Below are 25,061 nucleotides of genomic sequence, written 5' to 3' on the forward strand. Positions count from 1 at the left end.
AATGTAATGAAAGATTAATTAAATATGAAAATAGTGCATCTGAATTTGTAGGAAATTTTTTATTGGAATAAAAATCTGAAATTTCGTTGCATATTTCTGAAGTGTTTCTTTCGTTTTTGTTAGGACTTCATTTTCCATCTTTTTTAATATGCATCTGAGATGTATAATAATTTAAAAAGAAAACGAAATAGTTAACGAAATGTAACAAATGTGAAATGACAACATGAATATGGATTGAGGAAGGTCACAAACAGGTTTTTATTCCTGTTGAAGACAATGGCTGTAGGTAAGCCGAGAGTCATAAGGTTAAATTACAATGCATTTCAAGTATTTCATTTCTTTAATCAAGTTTTTTTTATCGCACTTGTTATGCGATTAAATTGCAAGGTTCATAAAAGATCATGTGGCTCATTTATTTCGTTTTATTGATATCAAGGCAAAATAATAATCCCACTTACAGTTATTCTTTTTATATACGCTGTTTTTATATAATTAGTTTAAATATTTCACAGTTTTACTTTTCTTTTCTTTTTTTTTTTCTATTTTTCTTTTTGAATGAACTTTTTATTTATTTTGATTGAATAATATTATTCTCCTATTTTCCGAAAGGCGTACGTACAACAGATGGCGCGGCAATCTGACTTTGCTTTGATTTTCAAGCGAAGTGAATAACCGTATGACTTTTCAACTTTCTAACTATAATTAAATAGCTCGTAACTGAAGTTGTTTCAGTATGTGGTGAAATTTTTTTGCCGGCAATCTCTAAAATGGAACAAAGTATGTAATAAATGCAATCCTTTCTTGTTTTATCGCATTTGTAAACTGATGTGTTTTAATTTTTTTTTTTTTTTTTCGTCCTGGGAAAAGCTTTATTTACAAAATTTGTGAAAAGAATTTTGTACTTTAAAAGATACGGCTATTGAAATAATCCTCATATATATTATTTATATTTCTGTAGAGCAGTAAAAATAAATAGGAGTGCGTAACTAAGTATGAAATATTATAAATAAATCACATGTACTCTTAATTACGTTTTTTAAATGTTCGAAGATGTTTTTTAACCCATTCATAACAGATTTAAAAACAATTCAGCACAAATAAGGCCAAATCTACGTAACTGGAATTGTTAAATTTCATTCGAATTTTTTTTCGTTTTTACTTATTATAAAAAATACGGGTACTTTTCTTTTAACATCGCCACATAGGCAGATTTTCTTCCAGTCTAATACAGTTTTTGATATAACATTAAAAACGCTCTTAAATTGAAACTCAAGAATAAATGAAACCTTTGATAGCAATAACTTTAAGTTATTCCTGAATTTTTGAATGAAAATTGTTATAATGATTATGAATAAAAGTAATGTTTTCTCTCAAAATATGAGTAAGCTATATGAAATGATATAAAAAATAGAATCTGAAAATTTCATACTAAAATAAGCAACTTTGGATGTTAAAAATGATAAAAATCAGGGAAGTTATCAGTTAATTTAATATATATTAAAATTTAAGCAAAAAAGCAACCTTATTTTGGTATAGATTTTGAATAATTTTTTTTTTTTTTTGAAGAAAAGGGTGTTGTGTCTAATTGTCTTTGAAACTGATAGCTTTATTCTAAACCTGCCCAAAGTAAAGTTGCTTTTTTCCTTAATTTTAATTTTACATTTGTTCTGTTCTTGCATTTAATTATGTGGATGCTTATTGTGTTTGGCAAATGTATCTACTTGGAGATTTAAATAAAGGCAATAAGTATATATCATGAAGGTAAGAGAAAATTATTAAAACAGTAATTGCAGCTGACTCATTATTTTTGTATTAAAAATGTGTTTTCATTATGTTCAATTTTTTAGGTAATTTTGCATATGTAACATTGGCAACTGATGATGATTATACTCGTGGAGCCTTGGTATTGGCTCATTCTCTTAAGCTTGTAGAAACCACACATAAATTAGTTGTACTAGTAACTGATGGTGTATCCGAGTCATTTAGGTAAGTTATAGTTTTATATATGAGACTTATTATGGCAGTACTTTTATAAATTATCTTTTTCTCCATCCCTAACTGAAAATCGTAATATATTAAATAATGTCATTGAAACGAATTTTATATTAAATATTTTAGGAAAAATGGTAATAAACATTATCTGCAGAGCTCTTCTTCCCCTCCCCCTTCCCCATTATACAAGAATAGCATATTTATATAATTTAGAAAAGTATTGATTGGTTTTTTGTTGTTTGTCAAATCACTTTTGCATAATTCTATGGCCAAGAGTTTGGATGCTTAAGATTGTCTACTTTGGCCATTAAGTACGATTGCTGTATCATGGAAGTACCAGTATTTCATTAAGCAGATTATGTTTTACTGTATTATTTAATATAAAATCAACAAGTATTGCTGTAGCTTATTAATGTGTAATAGCTTAAGTTAAATTAATGGTGCTTTTAATTGGTGATGAGGTTTAAAAATATTTATAACTGATTTGGTCTATATTAGTGATAAAATTAGCTAGAAAGTAACTATAAATATCACAGTTCACTTTTAACAACTGGTTCACTGACTCCAAAATATTTTAATAAACATTTCTGCCAAATTCAGGCAAACTGGCTGAATTCCTTCAATGCTTTTCTTTTGTCAGGTGTATGTAACTGAGCATTTTGAATAACAATATATTATCTGAATGTGTATCTGTTGACATATACTTAGAAAGTTATAAGAGTTTAATTATATTATGTACATTAGAAATCGGTGTTCTAAAATTAACAAGACTTGTGAATTGTTTGAAGTTGATATTAAAGCTTCGTTATTGATCGGATGTTATTGCTATTAACAACCATCACTGAAGAAAAATTTTTGAAATACTCTAAAACTTTCCAGGTATTGCTTTCCTTTTTAAATATTATATTTTAATTTGTTTAATTCAGTTGATTCTTTGTTAATTTTCATGTAGTGATAAATTCCTTTAAATATGTGTAATTATCTTTTCCATGTCCTTTTTTAGAGATAACTTGAATAAAGTATATGATTTGGTTGAACATGTTAATGTCCTAGACAGCAGAGATGAAGAATCTTTATTATTGATGGAACGTCCAGAGTTAGGTGTGACTTTCACAAAATTGCACTGTTGGAAATTAACCCAATTCTCAAAATGTGTATTTCTAGATGCTGATACTCTGGTAAACTTTTTTTGTACTATGAAGATTCATTATCAAATATAATCAGTATTTTTTTATGTGCTGCTTGTAAAGTAATTAGTATATTGGGTACTCATTCTATTAGTAACCATTTTCGGCAAACAAAATCTGTCGCTAGAGAATGCAATTTAGCACCAAAAACCAAAAAAGGCCTGACTAAAAAACCCCCTTCACTTTGATTTTATGTAACCAAACTGGGTGCAGTGGAGTATTTTCAAACTATTGGCAGTACTATGTCAGTTCACATATTCACAAAATTGAAAGACTGGGGTGTGACAAAATGCTGCACAACCATGTGACATCTTTTAGATTTGTATTTAAGAGAATTTATCTTGCACCTAGTTCACAAACAAGATGACTATTTTGTCGCTATTTTAAATGCTATGTGGAAACCAAAGGACAACTTGATTTTCTAATTAAAAAGTAATCTGTGCCTTCAACCTTCTGCTGGAATGATTAGCCCAAGTTTAATGCGATCTTTGCTAACTTTCATGATGGGAAAACACAATATTATTCATAGAAATTGAATGTAAAGGCTAGTTTAACCATCTAAAACCGGGCCGAAATTCTCATAATATAGCCTTCAGACCGGCACGATCCAAAACACTTTTGCCCACTCTTTGACATTTTCCTAATGAGAAAAGTCGTTAGTCCCCTCCATGGATGCAGTAAAATTTAAATGTTTGTTGGACGCTGTTCCTTAGTAGATGGGTTGCTAGATTTGCGATTTTTTCGATGATTATTTTGCTTTCATTTAAATGAAGTTCTAAATAAATAGTGCACAATTTAGAACAAAATGTATGCAATGTTTATATTTCATTTACTATTTCTAATCAATCTCGGCAATAATTTGTGAATTTTATAACTTTGTTTTCACACTTCATTTATATTTGCATATTTTTGTATTAGAAATTAGAAAACGAAAACAAAATTTTACAAAATATAATAAATACGAACTTTGTAAGTCTGCAGGTTGGAATGCGATTTTTAATAACATATTTTCATTAACAAAATATTGGTAATGACTAATTTAATGAAATAATAATAAATTCATTAATAATATTTATTACTATTAGATGGTTAGAATGATACATGGTTCAATACAATCAATATAGATGGTTCAATACAATTAGATTTTGAGATGAACTTACAGCAATAATAAAGCTTTACATAACAATAACAGAGTTTTAAATCTGCTTTTTTCGATAATTTTGTTATTATAACATAAAAAAGAAAATCAGAGATACATTGGTTGCATTCCATCATTTAACTTTAATAAATATTACATTGTGCTATCAGGCAAAGGACGTATATCTTTAACGAGAATTTTTCTTTGTAAAATTGTCTTTTGTTTATGTTAGCAGAGAAAAAAAATCTGTGACTTATACATGCAATCATCAAAAGTATTTTTCAGTACAGTTTTAAATGTTTATGAATAATTATACGTCAGTTTCCTTTCGAAGGCAGAAATTTCTTTTAAAACCATCGTTATAGCCAAAGGTTGAAGTCTATTTCATTTTTAACGAATATTCTATTTGCACGTAATATATTTTCTAATTTATTTTAGAAAGAGTAATCTTTCACATTTTCAAAGGAATAAGGGCATACTGGGTGTTGACACTTACGATGTAGTAAATCTGTTTTTCATATTTCCTCCAGTAATGAAAACAATTACCCTGGAATATTTTCAAAGCAAAATTAAAAAAACTGTTTACGCCAAATTTTGCATAAAGTATATTCTCGTGTATTATTTAAAGTGTGTAATTTTTTATTTAAAGTTTCTCTTTGAAAAATAAAAAATCATGAACGAAGCAAACTTAATTCATGAGAAATAACTTTGAAATGCAATAATTCCATCGTAATATAAAATAGTGGAGAAAAGTGCAATACACAGCTTATTTATTCACAAATAATTCCCTCATATGCCTAATTTATGTAATGTCGATTGAAAAATATAGGTTAGTAAATTAAACCGGTTATTTCAATACTTTTTCTCTATCAATTTTTTTTTTACGGGCCCGGCAGTAGAGCGGTAAAGGTGGCTGAACATAGCTTGCTCGGGTTTGAATCCCGGCTAAAGGGTTGGATTCATGGTTTTTGGGTAATGTAAATACAAGCCAGCTTCCCTTAGAAAGTCATCTGCGAAGGCATCCATCCCACCTTTGTACAGGTAATTGTTGCATGCTTTGATGTAATTCAGTAAGCGAACAAAATTAATCAAATCAAACCGAGAGAACGGGTTAATTACATGTGGAGTTTTCCATCAGGAACGTAAATGTGAGCAATTTTCTTTTAAAAAGGTTTACACAAAAGCATCCATCCCCTTAAGCAGATAGCGTTTGTGTGCTTTTGCGTAATCCAACCCTAATTCTTATACATTTAATAGTAAGTTGACATACATCTTATTACAGACAAAATAACATTCCTTTTTTAAAGATAAATTTTTTATTAACTTGTCTGAATTCCCTTTATCTCTTGAGGAGTATCAGAATTTCAGAAAATAAAACTGGCCGAAATTTTATGCAAAGTAACTGATGTTTTTATTCAATTTAGTAGAAGCTACTTGAGCTTTTATGATATTTAAATACTTTTTGGCAGATGCCATCCTAAAAGAGCGTCTAAAGATAAATTGGTTTTATTTAATTTACAATAAATGAAAATCATTCAAAGCAATCATTGAATGAATGAAAATCACAAAAACTATTATGCATGCAATTGTCTCTTATTTATCTCCTGATAAATCAGACAAAATTGCCTACATAATAGAAGCACTTTGAAAGAGTTAACGGTTCTTAAGGGTTTTCTGCACTCTAAAAATAAAAGGGTCAAAATAACATCTTATGGGACTTTTCCGTTTCACTGGCGCAAATCTCGCCAAGCAGACTTTGTTGGCAACAGCATACAGTATACACATAAAAAATTTTAGTTCTGAGAATTTTTTATTTTAAAGGCATAAACATATTAATATGATTTAAAATTTTGTAAAAAGACATTAAGAATTTATTATGCTTTCATGGTTCAACATCTTGATTCACCAGTTCGTATCATGTGATTTCATCTCGGTAAACTACGCTACAAAAATATACCCTCAATTATCTACATTAATTTCAAGTTTAATCTTAATTTGGAATACAAGTTTAAATGCAAGAGTAATTTTACCTTTCTTTTATTTTCGCGTTCGGGTGAGCAGTATAATTGTATCCTAATTCACTTAATTACCGCAAATGGTCTTAGGGTAAAAAAATTTAACTATCTTTTGTAAAAATTCTACATAATTGTATGTCAGTATTGAAAGAAACAATCAATCTGATAAGAAATGGCTGCGACTTGTTTTGAAAATGAAGCGTAAAAGGTTACCAGCGATGATATTCTGTTTGGCATCAGTTGTACCATTATTGCTGACTTTATCATTTGCGATGGCAACACAGAAAAGTACCCATCTTATTATTCATAAGTATAAAAAGGAAGTAAATGATAAAAGCAGTTTTACCTATTTTCTAGAAAGGATATCTGAAATATTAATCTAATCTTATTTGCTATGATTAAAAAGCATTAAATCTGGTAAGCTTAAACAGCATGCAAAATTGCTGACATTTTAATCATAGCAAAAGTTAGTACTAAAATTATGAGACAGTGCTCTAATGTTTGAGAAAGAGATGGCTTCTATTTGATTTTCAAGTATCTTGATGCAAAACGAAACCTGCGATTTTTGTCAAAATGTAGCCAAACTGATAAGAAGAGGAAAACAATGCATAGCCAGCGGCTATTCTGAGCAGAGACAATGGATCATCCAGAGATCTACAGATAGGCGATTCTCTAAAATAGGGAGGGAATGGCTGGTACGACAGTTGTATAACAGCCAGCATTAAAGTCATTTTCCTGGTACAACTGCTGTACCGCCAGCTTTAGAAAGTTAATGCACCCAAAATCAAAATATGTTGCTTTCTAATTTCATAAAAAAAAATGCTAAAAAAATGCTCTATTTATCTGCTGTATAGATTTTCTTTGTAATTAGTCAATCATTAATTTTCTGTTTGAATTGATATTAGTTAGCAGAAACCTATGTTTTTATTTCATTCAATCTATCTAAGCATTCGTCTCACTTGTATTAAAAAAAGAACTTGAAATGTAAATTATGAGTGTTTCAGTTCACTTGGTTTTCTAAATGCATTCATATTAAATATTAACATCTGGATATTTTCATATTTTATTGTAATTAAGGTATATAAAGGCAACAGTGTAGTGAAAAGAAACTGTATCTGGTAATGCTATACAGATGCAAAATTAGTATTATTGTGCAGCTTCTATTTATTTGCCACGATTGAAAAAATATATATATTATTCATATTACTGATATTGGTGTCATTCTAAATATGCAACCAGCCGAAAGTCCTCTCGAGTATTTGGTGGTAGTGGAAGAGGGGTGAGAAACCCATCCCCCCCATGATGCTCTCCATCAAAATTAGGGAATGAACTGAGTAAAGTCATACTGTCGCCTGTATGGTGCTCAAAGCTTTTGCCAATGACAAGCGCAGTCTTGCACTAATTGCCACGATTAATTTCTTGGGCCTGTTCTGATGTTGCTAAGTAAGATAAGTCACAACAGCAACATTAAACATGGCAAAAAAGGTTAATGATCTCATGTCTTAACAACTGTGCTAAATGCACATCATAAAGCTTATCAAATATCTCAAGATACTATTCAGGATCGGGTATAAAGAAATGCCTTCTAAAAGTCATTAAGTACTGATTCAGAAGTCAAACAACAAAAATCAGCGTTAATTCACAAAATTTTCACAGGACTAGTTTCGATGGTTTTACCGAACCATCATCTTCAGCTGCAAAACCGCAAATGAACAAGATAGGAAATAATGTTTAGATAAGATAAGAAAGCCTGGACAAGAATAAGCAAGTGGCGCCATCTGTTGGCGAAACCAGAACTAAAACATAATTTCTCTAAAAGCCGAAGGCAAATTTGGATTGGAATTAGGATCGTTAACTAGAACAGAAAGATTTTTATGAATGTGAAATGCCTCTAGAAAATCCAGTTCTCCAATGGAAGATGTTTTTTGAATAATTTTGGCAGCAGAAAAATTGAAAGTGTGATTTTCGGACCAACAATGTTGAGCAACAGAAGACTTCTGTGTTTCCTTTTTTCTAACATATGCCTCATGTTCTTTGACGCGAAATTTTAAGGCTCTCTTAGTTTGGCCAATGTAAATTAAACCGCACTGGCAAGGAATCCTATAAATACCCCAGGAATTCATATCCGGAATGGGGTCCTTGAGTATAGAAGTTGGAATTTTATTGATGGGAGAGTAAACAACCCGAAAGTTAAATTTCTGCAAAATATGTGCAACTTTATAGCTAATTGATGGAAAGAAGGGAATGACAACAGAATTTTTATAATCTCCTAAAATAAGAGTGTGGCTTTTAGTGTGTTGAGATGAGAATTTTTTAACTGCTTGATTAATAATGTTGGGTGAAAAGCCCCTGTCAATAGCTATTGCTTTTAAATAATTTAGTTCTTCATCAAGGGCTAGTTTGGAGGAGCAAACTTGAAGAGCACGGAAAACATAGGAATAAAATGAAGCTAACTTTTGTTTAGTCGGATGACATGATTTAAAGTGTGGTGGAAGGCAAACCGATGAAGGTTTACGGTAAACTGTAGTACTGAAGTTGGATGTGTTACGTGTGACCAGAATGTCGAGAAACGGAAGAGAATTGCAAGTCTCAAGTTCAAAAGTGAACTGAATAGCAGGATCAATAGAATTCATTGTTGAAAGAACTCTATTTAAATCATCTTTATTACCTTCAAACAGGGTAAAAGTATCGTCTACGTAGCGGAACCATGCCGGGAAGTTTAAAGTTTCAAACAATTTTGATTCATAATAATGCATGTAGATATCAGCCAGGATGGGACTGAGGGGGCTTCCCATGGCTAATCCCTCAGTTTGCTTGTAATATTTATTTTGGAAAACAAAACGTGTTTGTTTCAAACAGAGTTGAGTGAGAGAAATTAGCTCATCAATTTCGATGCAAGAGAAATGAAATTCGCGAAGTCTGGTTTCTAGACATCTTAATGCACCTTCCACTGGGACATTGGTGAATAATGATTTTACATCAAAAGAAACCATGAGTAAATTACGAGGAGAAATGTTTTTAACCTTTTTTACAAACTCTATTGAATTTTTTATGGTGTAAATGTTATTGTCTAATAGAGTGGAAAATCTAGAAACTAAATATTTAGCTAATGGATACGAGGCAGTACCTAAATTTGATACAATAGGGCGGAAAGGAATACCACTTTTATGAATTTTGGGAAGAGCATATAATCTGGCACAATTCGCAACAGATGGGATAAGCGAATGTTTTAAGTTGCTTGAAATGATTTGCGAAGATTTGATCGCAGTTTTTATTTTGGATAAGTCCGAAGGTGAAGGATCTTTAGGGATCGGATTATATGGTCCTTCGTTTAAGAGTTTAGTGACACCATCGATGTAAGTGTTCTTATCCATGACGACTATCTGGCCACCTTTGTCGGCCTTTGAAATGACAATATCCGGGTTAGAATGAATCTCGCGCATTGTAGCTCTTTCTCTCGCAGTTAGATTTGGTTTCAAAGGTTTATTATTGAATTTCACATTATGAGCGATAAGATGCCTAATCATTTCTTTCTGTGAATCTGAAACTTTACTGAACTTGAAAGCTTTTTCGATAGGAGCCAAAATCTTTGGAATCGAGGGTTTACAGGTTTGTGAGAAGTTAAAATTATATTTTAGAATTCTCTCTTGTTCTTCTGAAAGACTAACATTAGAAATATTAACTATTGGCTTGATGTTTACAATGGGAAGATTTTTTGAACTACTTGAACTGGAAGACTGTAAAAGAAGTTTTTCGAATTTAACTGCAAGGGTGTTTTTATGACGGTTAACTGCATTCTCCGTTCTAGACCAAGACTTTTGTTCAAGGGCAGTGAATTTTGGATATGTTTTAGCGAGTTCCAGATGAAGCTTATGGAGTTCATGTTCAATTTTGGACAATTGTTGACGTGTATCCCTTATCACGGACCGAAGTAAGGCAAGTTTGCAATTTAACAGAATTCTTGAAACGCGACTCGAAGGTTTTTGATTAGATTTGATTTGAATAAAATTGGGGATCAATTTTTTACATTTACATTTAAGTAAAAAGTCAAGATGATTCAGGAATTTTTGCCGTTTCAGGCGTAATTTAGTGAAACGATTAACGGATGAAGGCATGATAAACAATGCAGAAAATCAAACTAAATTAACTGAGCAATAATAAAGTACACACAAAATAGCAGAAAAATCCCTCACTGAAATGAATAGAAAACAAAATGTTTGTAAGCAAAATGCATGAAATCAGACAAGCAAAGCACAATATCCAAATGTACAAAACATAAACATAACTTGAAAATTGCAAAAATGTACTCACCGAAACTCCTACAATCACAAAATGGCGGCCACACCACGTGCAAAAAAGAAAGCAAAATGTAAGCCTGTTTGGGGCTTCTATAATTAAGACACAATAACACGCCGAATAACACGAGACCTTATAATTTCGGCGTGTTATTGTGTCTTAATTAGTCATTAAGTAGTATGATTTTTCATCCGAGTAAAATGCTTAGTAGTTATTACATGTTTTACTAGAAAAGCTGGATAATAACATATGAAAAATGCAGTTTATGGTAAGAAAGCCAAATGAATGGAAGAAATTTACAGTATGAAATTTAAAAAACATTCATCTTACTTGTTGCAACGTGAATATCAAAAGCTTACATTTGAAATTATGTAAGATTTTGGAAAAAAGTGCATTTCATACATAAAAGCCAACACAATTCATAAGCTTTAAATATATGTAAGTAAAATCAATTATGAAAACTCGCGTCAACTGTGAAAGTTGTAGAGATGCCACCAAATTTGTGCCAGTCAATCTGACAGAAGTTTAAATAAAAAGGTCATTCATTGTTTGCTTAGTTAAATAATTTACAAATACAAGTCATGGATGTAGCATATAAAATGTTTAAATTACTTATCATTTTTTAATGTTGCATTGTCGCAAATTGTAATAATTTTTTTCGAATATGCAAGGGAAAAACAGATGAATAGCAGTTAACTTTATTCTTTAAAAAACTAAACCACCTTATCAAGAATAAATTTGGATTTTTATAAAACCCAGGCAGAGACCTTATAATTGGGTTCCGATGTTATGTTTATCCATCTTTGTCGTTAAATCGCAACATTTGGAAACAGTCTCTTATATGTGCTTTATGATATATGCCTTAACAAGTCTCTCATTTGCTTAATTTTTTAGAGAAGGAGGAATTTAAAAAAATATTCTGGTTGCTGAATACTGGTTAGTAAGGTACTGGGTCATAATGCTGCATGTATTTTTAGTCATCCTTTGCCAAAGGTGGATTTTTCATAAATGTTTATGAAAGTTTTGTCTGAAAATTTTATTTTTCACCTTAGTATCTTTAAAAGATCCTGATGTGAAAAAGTCGCTCAATTTTAGATAATTTCAGATTTAACTGGTATGAATCGTAAATCCTAAGACGTTATAATCTTGATAGTATTACAATAGAAGCATCATAGATAATGTTAAAACTAAAAAGAAGTAATTAATCCCTTGAGGTCTTCTACAATTGAAGATATATTTATTGATAATTTGTAAATCAATAGTAATGTCTTTTGATCATAGTAATGACCACTGATTATTTCCACATAATAGTTATTAATTGATCAAATCAATTAATAACTATTAATTATCAAATCACTTATCAAATATCAATATTTAATTAATTGGTTTAACAGTTGGCGAGCACATCAAGTTAAAAGAGTAGGAACTCTTTCTCTGATAATTTAAACCACATATGGCATTCAGGCTCAAGAAAAATTGAAAGACACCTGAAAAATTCTAATATATTTTTATCTAAATATTGCCTCATAGCATTGTTCTAGCTTAGATTTTCAAAAAAAAAAAAAAAAAAAAAAATGTCAGAAATAAAAAAAACTAAATATTTTGCTCAAATGTTTTAAGAATTCTTATGGAAAAAAGATTACTACCTCTTAAATTAATGAAAATTATGAAGTAATGGAATGCTTTCATTCTTGATTAAGAAGGTATAAAGTTAATTTAAATGAAATATAATTACAAATAAATGATTAATAAAATAAACTATTGTATTCAAACAGAAACTGTTAAGTAAAATTTAAATAAAGCTAAGTGCAAAAATAATTCGTAAATTAAAGAAAACCAAACAATTAGAACTTGAAAGTTTAATTTTGAAAAGTATTATCAGAAAAACAAATTAGGTAATTTAATTGAACTTTACTATATTCTTTTGAAACAATATTGTTACTATTGTATGTATTTGATATTATGACTGCCTTTTAACTTTTCACCAAGTATGTGCAGTTTTGAGAAAACATAGTATATTGATTGCATTTTAGTTATTATTTTAAAATGAGAAATAGATTAATTGGTCATTAATAGGTTTGCATTAATCTTCTTTTTTTGTTCTGCTATGGTTGCAAATAAATCTTCATTTTTTTTAAATTTGTAATAATTTCTTTGAAATTTTATAATTTTGTCTTAATGTGGTTTTATCATTTTATAGCTTTTCCATTATTTTATTGTGTCATGTATCCAATTTATAATTTTCAGGTCTTAAAGAATTGTGATGAATTGTTTGAAAGAGAAGAGCTTTCAGCAGTGCCAGACATAGGATGGCCGGATTGTTTCAACTCTGGTGTTTTTGTTTTCAAACCTTCAAAAGAAACGTATAAAAAATTGCTAGATATGGCTGTCCAACAGGGTAGTTTTGATGGTAAATATTTATTTAATTTTGTGGTAATCATTTTGTCATATTTTACATTAATATTTTTGCTGGAATCTGAGCATTTGTTTCACCTATCCAATACATTTCCTATGAAACTGATCAGTATTCTATATAACTTAAATCCAGTTTGCTCTGAAATAGGCCTTAAAAAGGCTGTATCTCCCTATTTGAGAATAATTTTTTTTTTTTTTTTTCCAAAGAAAATTAGCATTTCTAAGTGGAAAAAGCACTATATTTGTTGAAGAGGAAAGATTTTCATCATATATCAGTTGTAAATTTGTTATAATTGTGTGAGCATAGAGGCATGGTATCTCATATATATATATATATATATACTTAAAAATGCATAAAAAAAAAGCTATTCTATCGAATGTTGAAATCAGAGGGTGTGGATAATCAAAGTATCAATATTCATTTTCATGAATTTAATTTTCAAAATGACCTTAAAAAGGTCTCCTTAATTTTCATTGCATGAATGATATGACGGTACTTTTCCGTTTCGCCGGCGCAAATCTCGCCAAGCAGACTTTGTTGGCGACAACATACAGTATAAACAGAAAAAATGTTAACAAATGTTAGTTCTAATAATTTTTGATTTTGAAGGCATAAAAATTTTAATATGGTTTCATCATTTAAATTGATCTCATCTCGCGTAAACTACGCTACAAAAATCTAATTCTCTCAGTATTTACATTAATTTCAAGTTAAATCTTAATTTGGAATAAAAGTTTAAATGCAAGAATTATTTCAATTCGTACTAATAGCTTACTCAGAAATTATGTAAAACCGTAGTGCTTTACTTCGCTAGTGCATTCTCATTAGAATGAATGAATTTAACTCTTGATTTTGTTTTTTCTATATTTTCGCCTTCGGTTGAGTGATGTGATTGCATCCAATTGACTTAATTACCGCGAATTGTCTTAGGGCATAAAATTTAATTATCTTTGTAAATATTCTCTGTAATTGTATGCCAGTATTGAAAAGAGCAATCAATCTGATACGAAATGGGTATTTGTGTTTTAAAAAGGAGGCGTAAAAGGTTACCAGCGAAGATATTCCGTTTGACATCAGTTGTACCATTATTGGCGACTTTATCGTTTGCGCCGGCAAAACGGAAAAGTACCCATATGACTTTATTTATAATAGTTCCTTTATTGATGAAAGATCTGGGATATAATGATGTTAAAAATTAAGCAAAGTAAAACATCACTGTTTACAATATTTGATATCAGAACAAAGCATCAGATCTTTAATTGCCTAGGCAAATGTATGGCAAATCAGTCAAAGCTGCAGGTTTCATTAAAGAACTAAATATAAAATTTAGCTATCCTGTTGTTTAAATATGTTTAATTAATACTGTCATTTAAACTATTGAAATTTAGCCTCTTTTTATTTATTTATTTATTTAACATTCATATTAATTATTAAGCTTTCTTACCGCTGACCACTGTATTCATGTCACATATATAAAAATAAAATTTATGTCTTAAATTTTTCATATGAAAACATTGCCAACATTAGATAAAACCATAAAATGCGATTTAGGCTAATTATAGAGTACATGCTGTTTCTGCATGAAAATAAATGTATTGCTTTAGCCTAATCTTCAAACAGTGAAATTATCCTGTGTATATCTTTTACTGCATAGTATAAGTAAAATGTATCCAAAATCAGTTTAAAAAAATGATAAGTATATTAAAGCTCCATTTACCTTCATAGAACAGCTTTAAAATTTAAAATATCAGCTTTCCTATGCTTATTATGAAAATCAGGATTACTGAGAGAAGGCAGTGAATAACAGGCATCTTTTTGCTGCTATATTTCACTGTGTTAGCACCCATTCTCACTTGGTTTATATTTTGCGTATTAAAAATAATTTATTAAAAAAAAATAGTTCTTTGGATGAAGATACAAAGGCATGTCTGTATGTAGTGCCAGAATTTAAATAGTTTACTAAATGCAAGAATATTTTAAAATATTCATTTTATATTTAATATTTATGCAATGAATTTATGTTTATTTTTGAGAAAATATATTGTTTTCTGTAGGTGGAGATCAAGGGTTATTGAATATGTTCTTCAGTGACTGGTCAACAAAAGATATTTCTCGACATTTATCTTTTATTTATAACATGAATACAAGCACTTGCTATACCTATTTGCCTGCATATAAGCAGTATGTAGTTTAATACTATTTAAATATTATATCTTGTTTTGCATTATATGTTCTTAAGTATTATATGCATTTTGGTTTAAATCTTAAGTGCCTTCATAATAAAGAGATCACCACTTCTGGCCTCAGTACTAGTCAATGCTTATAAAGGCTAAAGCCCGCCAATTGGAGGAAAAAGAGTTTAAGGCTTTCATTACAGATATGTCATAAATTAAAAGAAAAATAATTTTGTTGATTTAAAACTTTATATATCTAATAAATTACAATAATTTTATCTTTTAATAAAATAATTTTATTGGGAATCTTAAAGCAATCAGGTTGCTAAAAAAGCACCAATCTAACCAGAAATTTTTGGTGGGAATAATTCTGCAGTTGACCCAAGAATATCTTCAAAATAATCCTCTTAGCACTTATTTGCTTCTGCCATGTAAATTCAATGTTATAGGACTCCATGTGGCTTATTTTGTGTAACTGTTTTGTTGTTTTTGTTAAGAACTTTAATCAGGAAGTTCTCCCTTATTTCATGACACTGGAAGGTAACATTCTTTTGGCATTGTTTTTTCAAGGTACGAAGAGATGCCAATTTTGTTAATTTTATTTGGTCCTCAGTTCAGTCTTTATTGGCTAAATGTTTTGACCATTCTTTCTTCATAATAATATTCTAGAAACCAAGAAAGAAATTTTTTATGTAGGAAACCAGTTTCCAACTTGATTTTTCTTCTGTTTTAGTTATTGCAGACTTGCTAAGCTTCTCGATTTTTGACTGCAATCCCGTCAATCCAGTTTGCAACATATTTCTCCAGACTTTCCCTTATTCCTGAAATTTGAAATAATTCACTTTTCCTTTTGATTTCTCTTTTTAAAAAGTTTCATCTACCCCTATGCATGTAGAATTAGATGTGTCTGAAAATGCATAATCCGTTTCTTCAGTGGGCATCAAGTGTAGCTTCGAGTCATGGTGTGCATTAGGTATTGGGCACAAAGCAAAATCAAGACAGTCCCCAGCATTTCTGATGTTGGTAAACAGTGCAAGGTTCACGTGATTGTTGAAATTGTTTAAGAATTTGCCGTATTATGTGTTAGCTGTATCTGCAGGAATAATTAATACTCATTTGATGTATTAAAACACTTGCATATACAGGAAACACAAGAAGATTGTATTAAAAAAAGAGGAGATTAAACTTTTCTGTGGAAACAAAGCATCAAAATGTTATTATTGCAGATTGACTATTTTCTGCTTTTTTACTTCAACAAAATCTGCTGCTGAGTGCCTCTCAGCAGCAAATAGTATTCATGTAAAAAGGCTGTTGATCATGCTGTGGTTTTATATAGAATAAATATTTATATAGAATAATTTATATAGAATAAATATTGCTTATATTTAAAGCTTTTTTTCTGCCTTTCTATGGATATGGATGAAAGCAGTAATACTGATGTAAAACTTTATCCAGTTGCTTCTTTTTTTACTTTGGTTAGCTTTAAAAATAGAGTATAATTAACTTTGCGCCTCTGTTTTGGAAAAGGATTCTACAGTCTTTAATATAGCACTGCTAATTATTAAAAGTTCATTATAGAGGAATCCCTCTTTTTTTTTTTTTTTTTTTTTTTTTTATTTTCTTTGTTCATTACTGTCTTTGAAAAGAGCTCTGAAATGAAAGAAAAATTGAAATAATTCTAACACCTGCACTACTAAAATAAAAAGAGGCTTGAAGCATGTTTGCACACATTAGTTATCCTTATCATGTTTTCAAATTTTATTAGCAAAAAATAAACTTATATTACAATTGTGTTAAAAGTTATGAAACTAATTTTTCTTAAAGAAAACAAGATGTTCTGTTGAGTGTAGGTAAAACTCTTTATTTTTATTTTAAATAATATTTTTTAATGTTTAAAAATATTTGAAATTTTAAAGAAACTAAATGTTTTAAATAATTAAATTATCATTTATACTATATTATTAGCCTAGAACAGTTGTTAGTCTCAAAATGGCATCTTGCACTGCACATAGATTTAGATGCTTGACTAAACAGACTGTTTTAGTGGAATTTATTGTGTAAATAAAACTTAATTCAACACAAGAATCAAAGAAAAATAATTAACCTTTATTGATAAATAAGGTTGTGCCAGTTATGCAAGTTAAAAAAAAAATTACTAATACAAATTTTCTGTTAATTTTGCAGACTTTAAAATATACCACAGAGATTGTCCTCACTAAAAATTAAAATAGTGTACTGAGGTCTGCTGAAGGAATTTATTTTTCTTTCTTTGTGCATGTCTATTTAAAGATATAAAATTTTCTTTTGGAAAAAAGATGTAATAGAACTATTTGATGTATAATAAGAGGCAAAGCCTATGTTTCTTTGCACAGAGATTTTTAACACATGCAACTGTTGCATATGAGCAAGTGTTGATGCATGTGCTTAGGCAATTTCAGCTTCGTTCTGGGCCTTTTTTGGAGGAAGGAGAGAAGCTTTTGCACATCAGGTGGCTGAGTGAATAAGGCCATTGAACATTACTAGTTAAGTTCATGTCTCTGAAAACATTCTTTACAATGGCGCATCCCCTTAGACAGGTAATCGTTGTATGTTTTCTTATAAGTAAGAAACTTTTCAAGAGTGGAATAGAAGTCATGTATTGGGCTATTTGACCCAATTCCATGACCAAGTTTGTGCTATCTTCGCAAGAAGGAAATGTCACCAAACTCATTTATGCAGTATGAAACATTAACTCACATCATCAATAAAGAAATTCCTGGTCAAAACATTTGATGATATTTAATCAGTAGGGACTAAAAGATCTCATGGCCTTTTCAACTTGCAGATTTCAAACCAGTTGAAGTCTTGTGATAAAGATATTTAGTGTATAAGGTTGGTCAGCTAGATTGTTCCATTTTGTTAAAATTAAATTTATTGTCTGAATTTTATCATTCTCCAACCACAGACAGTGATAACTCTTTGAATTGCTTCATACCTTGTAGTGGAAGGTATGTATACTTACTGTTATAATAAATAAATTAAACAAAATATCATTTTCATTATTTTTGAATGTCTTCAGTACCATCTATAGTTTCTGAACAAAAAATTTTGCCCACTTCTTATAATACTTTCAGCACAAACTTCACTTCTGTATTGAATTCTCTTTTATTATGTACTTTTAAATTTATATGGACATTTGGATCAGACTTTTCAAAGAAATAGGAAAAATTATCTTTTATTTTGTAATAATCAGTTATCATAATGTTAATCAAAACAAGGAGAAAAAAAACCAATGTGTGTGTTATAAATTTAAATTACGTTTAGTATAATAGTTTAATGCTTTAAAAATTTTAATGGCTGTCATCTTACCTTGATACTCTTTTTTTTTTTTTTTTTCTGATTGTAAAGTTTAAAACATGCATTTTAAATTAGAATATTAAATAGATTGGGCATTTATTTTGGTATCATTTTCTAGCTCAAAATAAAATTATTTTTCTAGTAGTATTTTATGTTGTTTAAACAAAGAACTTTGTATTGTTAATTTTTTTATGAGGAGCTCTTCTTAATTTAATATTTGAATTGGTGATATATTTTTTTTAGGTTCGGGCAAAATGTTAAGATAGTACATTTTCTGGGTAACAAGAAGCCTTGGATGTATAGCTATAATAAAGAATTGAAAACTGTTGCTCCAGCTGAAGATTGGAATCATTCTCATGAACATTTAAAATATTGGTGGACAATATACACTGAGCATGTTCTTGATGAAATTCAAAATGTAAATACTTCCGAGTTTTATTTATTTTTTAATTGGATGATCATTTCATCATGCAATAAGAGTATTGTGCATTTTTATTGTCCCTGTTAGTTAATACTTTAGTTTAGTAGTTTTTCTCGCATAATTTGACTGCTCCTTAAATTTTATATGGAACAGTTTTGTGTTTACTATTTTTTCTGAAAAATTAAGATTACATCTAAAAGACGTCTTAGGTTTCCAAGGAGCTGCCAATTAAATATTAGCACACCTATGGCTGAATGGATAAGAGTAATGAAGATTCGTAATTCGATCTGGGTTCATTTTTTAGTGAATGGACTGGTTGTATGGACATTTTCGTTAATTTTCTCCAAGTGTAACATAAATACAACTTAGTTCCACTTTGAAAATTCTTCACAAAGGTGTCCCTCTTCTTAGTTAGCCCTTGTCTGCTATGCCATAATCACCTGAACTAAATCTATGAATTAAGAAAAGGTTATTGTTTATATATTATTTACTTTTCTCTTAAATTATTTTAATGCATTATGCAGATAATGGGCATAAAATCTTCCATGTCGAATGTTTTGTGTACTTACAGTAATACTACGTTTAAATACTCAGTATTTAAAACAGATTTATCATTTCTTATTGTTATTATTATATTATTTTAATAGTGTTTTACATTTTAAAATTATTTACTTTTTTGTAGACTGGAATTGCTGAAAGCTTCTCAGAAATGTCTATATCATCTCCTAAAACTGCTGAAGTGCCACTGCGTAGTCCATTATTGGAGAGAAGTTTGTCAGATGAAGCCTCTAGATTATATGCCTGGGAACATGGGCAAATAGACTATATGGGGAGAGATTCATTTGAAAATATACAGAAAAAAATAGATGAAGTAATAAATAATAAAGAAAAATAAATATATTGTACTGCTGTCTGTGACAGTATTTTTTTTTTTTTTTTTTTTTTTTTTTTTACATTCGGTAAAATTTGCCTGAATTGAATGAATTTTTGTTTAAAATCACTTAGGTCAATGAATATATATATATATTTTAATATGCTTTTAAAACCCACTTTTGCAGGCTAAAGAGTCTTGGTAAAAACAGATTTTGTAAAATTTTGCGTGGAAGAATAGTGATTTTTAATTAAGTTAAATTATTGCAAGCACTTCATTTGTTTTGAACATTCATTAATACATTCTATGCAACGATAAAATAACTTGAAAATATATGTTTGTAAAAAATCTCATTTCAGGTCTTAACTATTGAATTATTAAAATATAAAAAAATACATATTAAATTTTCCCATTGAAGATCATAAATTGTCAAACTTGAAATCCTTTTACTGAGATTGTGCTAGAAAGATTAGTTTAGAAAATAAAAAGATGCAAGTCTTTTTAATAGATATTATATTGACATATGCTGTCTGTTTGTTGCTGTCTAGCAAAGACTTTCAGAATTTGAATTATTCAGTGCTTCAGTATTTCAGTTTCTCTTTAGTTAAGATATATTTTTAACTTTTGGATGAAAAAATGAGTTTTGCTCATTAGATTCAAAGTGTCAATTTCTAGATTCAAATTGCTTTTCAAGCCTTTAATTTATCTAGTAGGATTTCATTAGTAATTTAAGTTTTTCCCCCCTTTCAAATGGATGTTTGAATTTGAAATCCTTTTAATCTTCTATATTGCATGATATATATGGTCAATTATATTTATATCTTATTTTGTTAAATACTTATATCTTTGACAATTTAAAACTCTTGTCATAAAGGGATTAAAAAAAGCAAAATAGAATAAAGTAATAAATTTCTTTTAGAACACTGAAGAAGCTGTTTTAATTGTTGCTATTCTGAGTTAGATTTGGAATTTGAAATTTAATTGAATAATAAAACAATGTACCAGTAGTAATTTCAAAAATATGCAATTTATGTAAATATAGGAAGCTGAATTCATATGGAAGATAGTTTTATTAAATTTATATTATTCAGTATATAAATTATTTTTCTCTAGAATTTACTTTGCTCTCTGTGTTTTAATTCATAAATATTTAAAATGTATTAATTTAGTATAAACCAAACATTTCTGTATTGCAAGTATGAAATGTGTCTGCTATTTATTATATTCATCATAAAACTTACCATTCCTGTATTTTCCAGAATGCTCTTATAATGTGTAAAATCATTCATCACAGGTGCTTTTTATTTTTTGTATATTGCATAATGTTGTGTTTTATTATGTAACAGTATTTTTCTGTGTTTATCTGTAACTTAGAAAAGGCTTTATCATGACTCTCTTTTTAGGCTGTTCTGAATTTATACTGCTTTTCTGTATAGCAAATGAGAAGAGCTACCTCTGTTTATTATTTATATTATATATGTACATATGGCCATAAATACAGTATGTTATTTATGGCCATATGTATTTCTATATGCATACATTTACTTTAATATAAGGCTATAATTAACATTTTATGTTATTAATAAACATATTTAGGAGTATGAACATATATGTATGTGTGTGTACATAATCACTGTGGTTGCTTTTTGAGCAAAATAGTTATTCATTGCTAACCCATTATAAAACAGCTGCTGTTATGCATTGAATTGTAAATGCATCTAAGTATTTTCAAAGATAATGTTTGTATTTCAATAATAGTTAACATTCTTTATCCCTTGTGAAGTTTGTATTGTGTTTTCATCTTCAGGAAATGAATTCCTTGCTCCTAATCAGAAACATCTTCAGGAGAATCTTTGCAAGTTTTTGAACTTTTGTATTACACTTCCATGCTGTTATCCTCCACACGGCTTGGCAAGTGTTAGCATAGTGTGAACCATAAAATCTGTATCTTTGATATGGTATGGCAAATAGTCAGTTTTCCAAGTTTTGCCATTTGACATCAGATATTTTTTATCTTTCAAATTATAAATGTGTGGAGAAAAGCAATAAATGTACTTTTTAGTAATTTAAATCTTAATTTTTAAAATATATATTAACTTATATGTCAATTGTGTTTTAAAAAGTGTTTCTATAAATTAAGGGAAAGCTACCCTTTTTCTTTTAAAATGCTACAATATTGCACAAGTGTTTTTTCCATTGGTTATTTTAACTTTTTTACTTTATATTCCTTTATTTCAATGCTTTTAGAGAGACTTTTTATCTGTTATTATTTATGTTAAAAATCGAAAATCAGTTGAACTAAACACAAATGTGTAATTTCAGTTCATAAAAGTATTTTTTTTTTAATTTTAATTTCTGTAATGAAAATTTATTTAAAATTTATGCGTCCTTTAAAGTATTTAAGCTCTTAATAACAAGAAAAAATATTTATATTCAACATTTCAAAATCATAAATATTGCCCTGTAAACATTAGCAAAACTCCCATCCTATTCACAAATGTTTCATTTTTGTACTTTGTAACCTTTTCAGCTGTTAGATCATGAAATTTTATTTGTGCAATAGCATGTGCATTGTATGATTTGAGTTTTGTAAGGTCCTCGAGAACAAGCATCTTGCGCATGAAGCAACCAACATACATATATATATACTGTATTTTCTGGTATATAACGCACATCTATAATTTCAAACTACATTTTTTAATTTTTAGGTATATTTGTGGTATAATGTACATCCAATTTTTCACGAACAATCCTAAAAGATACATGTACAATGCTCTAACCTTTTGAGGTCACTTATTCGAATAGTGGCAAACCGCACTCGCAAGCGATAAGGGGAAGAATATGTGTGTGGGTTAAATGCTCGAGAGAATAAATATTCTGGCAAAGAGGATGGATTATATTCAATGCAGCTATCCAAAAGAATGCTGTTGTAGAGCATTTCCAACCTGAATGAATTTGTGGAATTAGGTGTTAGATGTTTTCTCTTTCTGTAGTCTTTTGAAGTGAAAATCAAAGGCTTTAGTAAATTGCATTTGTGATTAAGCATTTGAAATACAGTTGATCTAGTTCTCCTTCAAGTAGTAAATATGGCTCCCGTGAAATGAAACACATTGTTGGTTTCAAATGGAAAGCCATTCATTTTGCAAAAGAAAATAGAAATTGTGCTGCAGCAAAGGTATGTCTTTTTTTTTCTTTTTAAATAAGCGGCATTTTGGTGCAATCATTTTTATATACGGCGTATAATGCACACGTATAAATTTAGGTGCTATTTTTTTGTATTAAAAGTGTGCGTTATACCCTGAATATGTGGTATGTAATGAAACTGGAGTCAAATTTTTTTTTTTTTTTTTTAGTTATACAATATATATTAAATTTTTAACTGTTCCTTTATAGTAAACACTTCTCTTACTGCCTTTCTTGGTTGCTTTCCAGAATTTTAAAATAAATTGTTGAAGGTGTTTTGTTTTTACACGAGGGCTATCCAGAAAGTAGATTACGTTTTGGAATAAAAAAATAAACAAAGTATAGGAAACAAATTTTATTATATACAGATGAAAGCCACACTCAAATACTACTTTTCTACATAGTCACCATACAAATTAAGGCATTTATCGTAGCGATGTACGAGCTTGGAAATTCCTTCGTCGAAAAATTCGGCCGCCTGCGCCTTCAACCACTTCGTTACCTCTTCTTGCAGCTGTGCGTCGTCATCAAAACGCTGCATAGCCAGCCACTTCTTCATTGCTGGGAATAGGTGGAAGTCGCTCGGTGCCAGGTCGGGACTGTACGGCGGATGAGGAAACAACTCCCACTTAAAAGATTCAAGAACTTTACGAGTGACATTTGCCGTGTGGGGCCGGGCGTTGTCGTGAATCAACAAGATCTTAGAGCTCAACATTCCTCTGCGCTTGTTTTGAATTGCTCTTCTGAGTTTTTGGAGAGTTTGGCAATACCTTTGAGAGTTTATTGTAGTGCCTCTTTCCAGGAAGTCCATCAAAATTACACCTTTTCTGTCCCAAAAAACAGTCGCCATCATCTTCCTTGCCGACATTGTTTGCATGCATTTCTTGGGTTTTTGGGGAGAACTTGTGTGCCCCCACTGCATTGATTGCAATTTCGTTTCACAGTTCACATGTTTCACCCATGTTTCGTCACCAGTAACGATGCGATCGAGTAAAGAGTCACCATCCTTATGGTAAGCGTCCAAAAAGTTCAACGCTGCAGCCATTCGCTGATTTTTGTGGTCCTCTGTCAAGATTTTTGGAATCCATCTTGCACAAAACTTGTGGTAACCAAGCTTTTCGCTGATGATTTCGTGCAACAAACTTCGCGAAATTTGTGGAAAACTCAAAGAAAGTTCCGTTATTGTGAAATTTCGATTTTCACGGACTTTAGCATCAACTTTTTCGAGAAGTTCGGCGGTCACTATGCTGGGTGAAGATGGCCGCGCTAGCCCCGCCCCTAGCGGACACAGACGGAAACGTAATCTACTTCCTGGATGGCCCTCGTATATGCTAACAAAATGTCTCAGAAAACATGACTGCTTTTTGAGAGTGACCATCAAAAATGTTTAAAATTTTTCTTAGAATAACTTTCCATTTAAATATGATGATTTTCTTGTAATTTAAAATAAAATGAAGTGTAACTTATATTTTTCTTAAGAGTAAAAATCATTTCTTATTGCTCTGATAGTTTATTTTTTTCTGGATATTCCTTATTATATAAGCTTTAAACATTCCTTAATGTAAGCAATTTTTATGCACAATTTATTTTCTCTTCTTGTTTATGTTTCATATTTACAAGCAAGTTTGTTTCCTGTATATCGTTTAAAGTATGTTTATGAATAAAATTTGTAATGATAGAGATATTGTTTATAATTGTAGTGCTGTATTGTAAGGTGCTCAAATTCATAACTTGTTGATAGTTGTTGTGACTGATAAACTGTATGAAAACTAATGAATGAATAATTTCATACAGAATTATCATTTTTAGTTCCTTGCACATCTGTCTATTGAATTTTTGTTAAGTTTTCCATTCTGTGTTAATATTTTAACTGAAAATTGTACATTCCTATGATTTAAACCAAAATACAAAAGTATAGCTTTGTGCCATTATTTTGTATAAATGAGCTTTGTGTCACATTCTATTACAAGCATAAGAAATTGTAGAAATTTCAAATGAATTTTATATAATAAATATGTATTTTTGCATTGCA

At 29.7% G+C, this 25,061-nt stretch overlaps 1 protein-coding gene across 1 annotated transcript; it reads left to right on the forward strand.

Annotated features, from left to right (window-relative positions):
• Nucleotides 1-637: 637 nt before the first annotated feature.
• On the forward strand, nucleotides 638-25,061 carry Gyg (glycogenin 1). The gene is made up of 7 exons (XM_035357609.2): nucleotides 638-777; nucleotides 1,848-1,986; nucleotides 2,996-3,170; nucleotides 12,876-13,038; nucleotides 15,099-15,225; nucleotides 18,798-18,972; nucleotides 19,658-25,061. The coding sequence occupies exons 1-7, from the start codon at nucleotides 768-770 to the stop codon at nucleotides 19,868-19,870; spliced, it is 1,002 nt and encodes a 333-aa protein (XP_035213500.1). The 5' UTR covers nucleotides 638-767; the 3' UTR covers nucleotides 19,871-25,061.

Source organism: Stegodyphus dumicola, chromosome 5 (assembly GCF_044657685.1).
Source record: "Stegodyphus dumicola isolate Sdum_Otavi_A_Nest chromosome 5, ASM4465768v1".
Lineage (NCBI taxonomy): Eukaryota > Metazoa > Arthropoda > Arachnida > Araneae > Eresidae > Stegodyphus > Stegodyphus dumicola.